The 9,025-nt window shown below is 35.1% G+C and overlaps 1 protein-coding gene across 6 annotated transcripts in view; it reads left to right on the top strand.

The window, feature by feature from the left end:
- The window catches only part of LOC109837385 (protein MEI2-like 4), a 15,778-nt gene continuing 6,760 nt past the window's right edge, over nucleotides 8-9,025 (top strand). For 2 of the 6 annotated variants that reach the window (XM_020405615.1, XM_020405611.1), the window contains exons 1-8: nucleotides 8-208; nucleotides 1,738-1,906; nucleotides 3,079-3,124; nucleotides 5,129-5,461; nucleotides 5,702-6,129; nucleotides 6,240-6,398; nucleotides 8,426-8,542; nucleotides 8,624-8,769. In XM_020405615.1, the coding sequence (XP_020261204.1) occupies nucleotides 1,790-1,906; nucleotides 3,079-3,124; nucleotides 5,129-5,461; nucleotides 5,702-6,129; nucleotides 6,240-6,398; nucleotides 8,426-8,542; nucleotides 8,624-8,769 (1,346 nt within the window). In that variant the 5' untranslated portion in view covers nucleotides 8-208; nucleotides 1,738-1,789. Of the gene's footprint in view, nucleotides 240-810; nucleotides 1,184-1,362; nucleotides 1,907-3,078; nucleotides 3,125-5,128; nucleotides 5,462-5,701; nucleotides 6,130-6,239; nucleotides 6,399-8,425; nucleotides 8,543-8,623; nucleotides 8,770-9,025 lie in introns of those variants that run through there. The other 4 variants (XM_020405616.1, XM_020405614.1, XM_020405613.1 and 1 more) reach the window with 4 other exon arrangements.

Genomic DNA, 9,025 nt, shown 5'->3' with positions numbered 1-9,025 from the left:
GGGCTCCTCTCTCTCTCTCGCGCGCGCGCGGCGCGAATTTTGACGAGATTCCTTCGCCGAAACTCTCCCGCTCTCTCTCTCTTTCTCTGTGCTAACGTGCGCCGCAAGCTACTGAATTTAAAGCTCGATCCCTTGCTTTTAATTCAAATCGCCCTAAAATTTCAGTGTTTTTTTTTTACCGTCGGAGCTTTGGCCTGCAGCTGAGGAGGTAACCATTCTGCTATTCTTTTGGGAATTCGGTCAGAAATTTTCTAGATTGATGCATTTTGTTCTGGTTTTGGAAGTAACTAATTGTGTTTTTGTGAGAATTCTTTGTTGAATTTACGTTTTTTTAAATAAAAGTTTATAACTTTTTTATTGTTTTTGGTAATTGATTGGGATTGGAGCTTACATTTTCATGATTACTTCGTTTTTATTTTATTTTATGCCGTTTTCTCGAGAAATCATTAATTTGAATATCCTGCATAATTAATGCGTTTTTTTGGGATATGTTCTTTTAATAAAATTTAATTTTTTTTTGGGAATTAATTTTAATTAATTTTAGTAGGCGGTATTTTGGGTCGTAATCTTTTTATTTTGTTTTTTAGTGCAGATATGTTTATTTAATTAGTGATCCTAGCTTAAATATGGCGGTATTTTTCTTTAAATTTCGTGATACGTATAAAGCTTCAACCTTTACTTAGGTTTCCTTTCTAGACATGTCTCTGTTCTTTGTAGTTCTGTCTAATTTTCGAGGTAAATGTTACAGTGAGTATTCCGCCCTTTTTTTCTTCAATTGGGAATTTTGCGTTGGATTTCTAACTTTTTTCCTATCTTAATCATACCCTGAAGATTCCTCATCTTTGTGTGTTTATAAAAAAAAAAAATCCAATGACGATGATTGATTGTCTATCTGTTTTAATAAAAACCTTTCTTTTCTTTTTTTTCCACCTTTTTACGACAATTCTGCAGATCGTTGTGGGGTTCGAGGCAAAAGGACAATTTCTCTGTAGCTATAGTTCTGCAGATTCCTTTTTTATATTATCTTTTTGTCTGAAAAAGTGTTCTTTTTTTTCATTAAATTTGTCAACTTCATTCTATTTTAGTTTGTGTAGTAGGTTGTTGGTGATCGCCTATGAAATTGGGCGTTTATATTTGCTCCTCTTTTGAACTGGGCACGTTATTCTAAAAATTTCAGCTTTAGGTTTGAATTTCTGAAATTTTAAATAAATTGCTAAAATCAACCTAAAAAGCTTCTTCGTTTTGTTCTTTTTTTAAGAAAGAATTTTGCTGTTCTAGTATTTTATCCAGCGAAGTTCAATTTGGCAAATTAGTAGTAGCTTTAAGTTCCTTAAATTAAAAAAAAGGAGGTAACTTGAGTTTGTCTTTCTAGCAATCATGTGATATAGGATTTTATCATCCTGTTCAAAATTTTAATTTTGTGATTATAGCAAGTTATTATGGCTGGCAAACTGACCAAAAAATGTTTTTCCCCCAAGCCACTGCTCCTCTCTTGTTGAGATCCCAGCATTTTTTTCTTTCCAGTTTAATGTTTTTCTGTCTTTTAGAATTTTTAGATCATAGATCTTCAGTTGTGTAGCCATCCTGAAAATTTGTGATATGTCTAATCTTCAATACAGACCTAATTTTGTTTGATCTAATATCACTGCTTTGTGTGATAAATTGGGAGCAATATCTCTATTTAATTTGCTTATCCTGTTTCTAAATTTGCTTATTTTGGTGGATTCCAACCATTAGATACTAGCCAGGGAGCAGGTTTTCAACAAAGGTTGAGTTTTTATTTCGGTGAATGGTTTGGAGCTGCAAGATGCCGTCTGATATCATGGAGCAGAGGCATATATCCTCATTCTACAGGCCATCAGTGCCGTCGTCTTTATTCTCTGAGGAAATGCGGTTTCGTTCTGAGGTATATTTTGTCTGATGCTTGCTGCCGATAACTAGTTCTTGTTTCTTCTTAAGTAATTTAGTCGTTTAGGCTACTGGCATCTTAACTTAACGTCATTCTATCCTTTTGTGTCGGTAGAAATTGTTTAGATTTGGATCGGTTGGTTTTATTCAATGTGTATGTCTAATCATGTTTCCGTTTTTAGAATTTTTGAGCAGCAGTTTCTATTACTTGTTTGGTTGGAAAGTGCCTGGAAATGTCAGAAGTTTCTTCTGTTATCTGGATCATAGCAGTAAACCAAAAACTAAAGTTTCCGGATCATTGCAGTAAACCAAAAGCTAGTTGTTTTCCTTATGTGGCTTTCAAGCTGCTTTTGGTGGTTATTCTCTTATGACCAAATTGGAAAATCGGTTTTCGTGAGCCCCTTGAACTTCATTCCATCCGAATGACCTACCACATGACTGAGCGCAGTCCATTCTTATGGTTCGAACAGAAATTCATCCTTTTTTCCTTGAGTGGATCTTGGCTCATGCATTCAAGCTACTGAATCTTTAGCGAATCAATCTATACCTACAAACGATTCTCCTTCTAGGAATACCATTTTATTTTCCTTTTTCATATATTTCCTTGCGAGCAACAAATCCGGTCACTTTCTGGCATCTCTTCTTCATCAAGCAGACATACACCTTCATCTTTTTTTTCATTAAGACAATATTTGCGGAGAAGGTTCTTTTTATAAGCTGGTACATATCCCTTCTAAACATTGATAGATTATCTCTAGCGGTAGGTCTTCCCTAATGAAGGCACTGTGTCAACCTCCATGATCTTTTTCTTAATAAGAACATGGAGTAATTACGTTTATATTTGTGTAAAACATCTATTTATCTCCCTTTTCTGGATTGCTTTGCTTTGCCATAGAATGCCCTTTTCATTTCAGTTTATTTCACAGATAATGTTTTGAAGCATTCACACTTTACTTATTGTGAAATAGATTTAATTTTCCCCAATAATTCCCTTTATTTGAATGTATTAATTGACAGTTGATTTGTGGTTCTTCCCTAGTGCCACAGTGTTCATCTTGTCCATTCTTTCAATAATCAATTTTTGTGACTTGTTCCTGTTTGGGTTTGATCAATCATCAATTTTGGCAGTCGTATTTTTAAATACTCGTTTCTTCTATCTATTACTTGCAGAAACAAGGTGCATTCTGGAGGACTGCTTCCATGCCTGATCGCCATGGTGAGCCTTGTTAAATTTATGTTCCACCCCATTTATTGCTATTTCTCGATCTCGTCTTTACAAATTCATCTTTGTCTGCAATTTTTTCACTGCTTTCACATACATTTAAATTTTGCAAGCATCAACTTCTCCATGTTGTAACCAATTCTCTTTGAGAGTTCTGATTACACTGTTTCTCTTGGTTCATGATTGCTAGATTGTATCTCAATTACTAGAAATCTTTGCTGGTAGAAACTGTAACAATCCTGTGTATAATACCGTTGTTGGTTGCTTTTCTCTCTATTGTTCACGTTTTAGCGTGGGAATGGTAAAGCTGCTCCTGTTAATCAGCACAGAAAAGGGTAAAGTTTGTTTCGTTTTTGTCTGGTTTGTGGCAAAGCCAAAGTTTAGTCAAACCCTACTGTCAGTGAAAGTCTAAATTCTGAAAGTAATGCACTTTATTATGATATGAGGTCATGCTTGTCCTTTTGTAATGGAGAAAATCTCAGTGTACTTCTCGACAAATCTAATTTATGCAAATCCCATATTCATTGGAATAGTAAAGATTTGTTTGCAATAGAATGTCAAACAAGCAGCAGGAAATGAAAGCATTGTGAAAACACAAAATACATATGTTAAATGCTATGTTACTCAGGTACTTCTAATCTGAAGCCATACCCGTATCCGACACGTACCCGTACCCGAACACATACTCCTTGGGCACTCCTTGTATAAATGCATGCATTTATTCGGGCATGTACTCAATTATACAATACATGTTTTAGTTTAAAACACTTGTCACACATTTTTTGGACATATATCCTATACACTTCACACCCACTTCTTGAAACTCATTGAACATAAATTAGGTTCTAAGTTATGATTTTGAACGGTCGTTTCAATGTGTAGTACAGAAACTAGTGATTTTTCAATTTATAATCCACATAATAAAAGAAACATAAAATTGTTATAGGACTTTTAATTCTCATCCTTGTTCTAGTATAATTATTAATTCCATTATACAATATATGTGTATATAAATATTTCTATAGTCGTGATCCTACACCCTACCTTTTACAAATTTGCCATGTCCCATACCTGCATCGTATCCGTACCCGTACCAATGCAAAATAGGTTAAATGAAAATGGCGGTTGCTTTTTGTGGGGCCCTACAAAAAAGTAGCGAGTGGTATCTAAAAGTGGCAAGTTAAAAAGTTGAGGGAAAATACATTATATCATTCTGAGTAATGGTGGTTTAAAACTGGAATTTGTTAACTGTAGCTGAGCAAATAAGGTGGAATAAAGGTAGTTCTCTTTCTTGAACTGTCAAACAAAAGTCATCTTAATATGTAGAATATATTTTATTAGTGTAAGAAGTTATGTAGAGTCACACGCAAAGAGTATTTTACTGGCAGCCCAATAAGCTACAAGAAAAGGTTATTAAGGGGTCAATACAGGATTCAGTTATTGAGGTTTATGTTGTTTTGTACACTAGGTTTGGCATGCTGCGACTGTAGATGCAACTTTTGTTGCAAGAAATTAACCTCAAATCCGTTTTGGATATTATTATGATATAAATTATAACCCTCAGCCCCCATCACAGTTTTCAGAGTTCTGGTGGTGGTAGGGTCCTTTGCTGTGGTATCTGACTAAGGTTCGAATGAACTTCCCATTTATTAAGGGATGTTTCTTGCTGTCATGTCCATTGAGTTCTAATGTATTATGCTCAAACAGTTAATCAAACATGTTGCTAGCAGAGACCAAGTTCATTGCTATCTCATGGACATCATATTAATTAAGATATTGAGTTTACACAAGTCATGCAACATTAAGTTGACCCAGGATGCTGCTGGTATGAATATCCACGGGCCTTCGATGCATTATTGATATCATTTGTATTCTCTTTATGGTGAGTGGTCTAATATGGTTTCCTGTTTAGACCAAGAAACAATGATTTTTTTCTTTTTTGTGTTCCTTTGTATTCATCTATTCTCCACTTAGACTGAAGGCATTCCACATTTGTAGGACTAGAGGCTATGTCATTCATTTCAGGAGGCAAGCCAGTTTCTTCATCACCTCTACAAAAGGTCCTCCCTGTGGGAGGGAATTTTGTCAATGGCTTGGAGCTTCAACGTAATCATTTCAAGGACCAGACAAGAAACATTCCGCATAATTATCAGTCTCACTTTGTGAGTGCCAACTGTTGGAGAGCTCCTGACCAGGAAGCTGCATCCTTGTCTAAGCTCTATGGTCAGCCCGCATCACTATCTGTGGGAAATAAAAAAGTTACTGTGAGTGAAGGCTTTAGTGAGAATGGTCTCTTATCAGACTCCTTCTCGGACACATTCAACAACAAATGTATGTTTTATACCCTTTTCTGCTGCATGCTTTGTTTTTGCTTATATTAACTGTCAGCATATAAAGAAACTTACAAATTTATTTGATGTCAATGTATTTGATTGATGTTTAATTTCCATTTAATTATAACCAATAAGTTTTCAATTGTTATTATTTTGTCATATTCGTATATAGTCTCTATATTTTATCTTAATAAGAATTTATCCAATACCTGTGCTATTCTGCACATTTATGATGCAGTGAGGTTATCATCAAATGATGTCTTTGTTGGTCAATCTGTTAATACAACTCAATCCAACTGTCCGGAAGATGACATTTTTGAATCATTAGAAGAAATTGAAGCTCAAACAATAGGAGATCTCCTTCCTGATGATGATGATTTGTTATCTGGAGTTATTCATGATCTCGGAGATGTGTCATCATCCAACAGGATAGATGTTGAAGATGATGTATTTTGCAGTATAGGGGGCATCGAACTAGAATCAGATGATAGTTTCAGTTGCAAAAGAGCTTCTGAGTATGAATATGGATCTGTAAATGGTCAAGAAATGGGATTCAATGATATTCTTGCCAGTCAACTCCCACAAAGTAAATCACTCACCAGAACTCTTCTTGTGAAAAATATTGATGGAAACGTTGGAGATATGGAGCTGAGGGCTCTGTTTGAGGTATTTTTGTTGCTATATTTTGAACTTGTATCATTGGATTGTTTTTATTTCATCCTTCAGTCCATTTTGTTTTTGATCTGATGTATTATATTATATTTTTTTTTCCCCAGCAATATGGTGACATACAAACACTTTGCACATCCTATAGACGTTGTGGCTTTATTATAGTGTCATACTATGATATCAGAGCTGCACACAGTGCAATAAGTGTTCTTCAAGCCAAGTCAATCAGGGGTCAGAAGCTTGATATACAGTTTTGTGTTTCAAAGGTATCCTTTTCTTGCAAACTCTTCTAACTGATCGTAATATGGATAAAAATTATAAATATTATTTTATCTTCTTGAATATTTTCTTCCTGAATATTTGAGCTTAGCCTTCCTTTTGAGAATCGCGTGTTGTAGATAGACGATGATATTTATCCTTTATCTTATACAATGTAAGCATTGTCTGTATTATTAATTAAGTATTAACTAATAACTATTGATATTTCCTTTACCCACCGCTCTAGGGCAGCGTCTGGAAAAGGGATAAAGTGGACAAATTTGCAGAACTTTGTGGGAAGAGGATGAAAATTTTCACAGCTGTTAGTTCTTACTTCTTATTAGGTGTTAGTAACTCAATGGTCATCCACTGTTGTATGCGTAAACAATACAGTCCACCTGACACAGATGTCCAAATTCTGTTTGTTCTTGAAAAAAAATTTGTTCGAGATCTCTGCATTTGAAACACCATTGTAAAAGGAAGATGAATAGTATTGTTTGGTCAAAATCTTTTTAAACCCATCTTCAAATGGATTTGGGATTGTTGGGTACACCACTTGTTTCTTTTGGTTATGACCTCAACTTGCAACACTAGTAGGTAACTAAGCGCGTCTATGTCAGTCAAACTCCACAAATGCATTAAATGTTGTAAGTGCCATAGCTTCAGCACCAGTTAAAACAAAGAACCTAATAGATGTTCTATGACTGATATCTCTCACCTTTCACTGCTTTTTGTGTTTTTTGGAGGCAAATATATGTATTAAGAAAAATTGGTTCTGAACTACTTCCTTGTATAGCATGGCAGGATGTTACATGGAAAACTTTAAGCTAATGGTCAGTTGCTTGCTGGTTCTTCAAGTGAACCTGCTCAGAGGTCATGTTACTGGAAGGAATATGATCGGAGTACTGGCTCTAGGTGTTTGTGTGATGTTTTCAAGGCTATTATATCTGATAATAAATTTTTAAAACCTTAAGAGTCGAAGCCAATTTACATGTGCCCATTTTGCATCATGACCTTGATTTCATTTATTTTCTATATTAATTTAAAATGGTAGTTTAGTTTTTTCTTTGACATACGAGGTTTGTTTGGTTTGTTGTGGGAACACTGGTCAACCTTTAAGTTGAGCAGTCTTAAAGAACCATATTGGATTTCACTCCCTGAGTTGAAGTATCAGATTGACATTATGATGTTGCAGGCAATAAAGCAACAAGATTCTACACATGCTAGGGTTAAAGGTGTCAAATTCATGTTTTACTTTACTCTACCAGAACAAGATCCGTAGCTGTGGCATTCTACTGCTGAGACCTAAGTGTTCACAGATTTCTTGGACAGTCTGGTTTACCTTGAACCCTTAACCCTTTGTACTTCATATTACTGCAACCTCTCTTTTTCCATAGGATTATGTGCTTCAACCATCCCTTTTATCCATAGGATTAGGTGTGTTTCCACTAATAGTATTTTCTTATAATTTAGTATCTTATCATTGTTGTCAAATCTCCCATTAAATTGGAAAGGAGCACCATTCCACCAAATTCTTACTGTCTTCCATCAACCTGAATCTTAAATTCATGATCTGGGAAATGGACTTTCTATAAGTTGTTTCATGGGAAAGTATGGGTCACACGGCAGGTCAAGTATTAAAGCTTAGGCCCATCTGGAGGATCCTTAAAATTAACACTGTACTTATGTAAGGCGATAGTACTGTGCTAGTCTACTGAAAAAATGTCTCCTTTTTATCTACAATCTTAAAAAAGGCAAGAAGGTTTCTCTCTCTCAATTCGAAGGTTCATCATTCAAATTGTGTTTCCTTTTTTTTACTATATTCACTATATTGATTGATGAATTAATGTTCTTGTTCTATATGTGCAAACACGCAGTGTGACCTTACAGTCTTCTATCTTCAGGGAAATTTCTTAAATTACTTTTTGTTTTTTTGCTTCTTACTTTCATGTTAACACTTCTTAGAAGGTTAACTATTTTGACACATGGTAATGAAGTTTCAACTTTGTTGTATCGACCATGGACAATCTGTTAGCAGGGCCATCCTTCAGAGAGAGAGAACGAGGGTGTCCTCCTGGTCACCAATCTTGAATCCTCTATTTCATATGATAATCTCCTTCATATATTTGGTGTATATGGGGAAATCAAAGAGGTAAGTTTGTCTAGACCTCCCCTGTGTCCTGGTTAGAGAATGATGATGAATGACTGAATGTGTTACTTTTCTGGTTCACAGATTTGTGAAATTCCACACAAAAAGCATCACAAAATTGTAGAGTTTTATGATGTTCGGGCTGCTAAAGATGCTCTTTCTGCTTTGGACATGCGTGATATTGCAGGCAAGAGAATGAAGGTTGAACAATGGTGCCTAAAAGATGAGAGGTCTGGGTATAATCTTTCAGATCTTGGTTCTTCTTTTCACGTCCCAAAGCAAGTTTCAATTGTATAATGAATTTCAGTGGCATAGATACATGATCTTTGTTGTCTACTAGACTACTTATAGTGTTTTATCACAAATTACGATGAAATTCTTGTGAGTAATATGTGCTCATGCATGAACTCATTTAAGTCTAGTAGTGGTACTGTTTGATTCAGTGTATTAGAAAGTCTGCCTATTATCATGTTCTACCCTTTGAGT

The sequence above is a fragment of the Asparagus officinalis genome, chromosome 4, assembly GCF_001876935.1.
Source record: "Asparagus officinalis chromosome 4, Aspof.V1, whole genome shotgun sequence".
Lineage (NCBI taxonomy): Eukaryota > Viridiplantae > Streptophyta > Magnoliopsida > Asparagales > Asparagaceae > Asparagus > Asparagus officinalis.
This window is presented reverse-complemented; position numbering and strand designations above follow the sequence as displayed.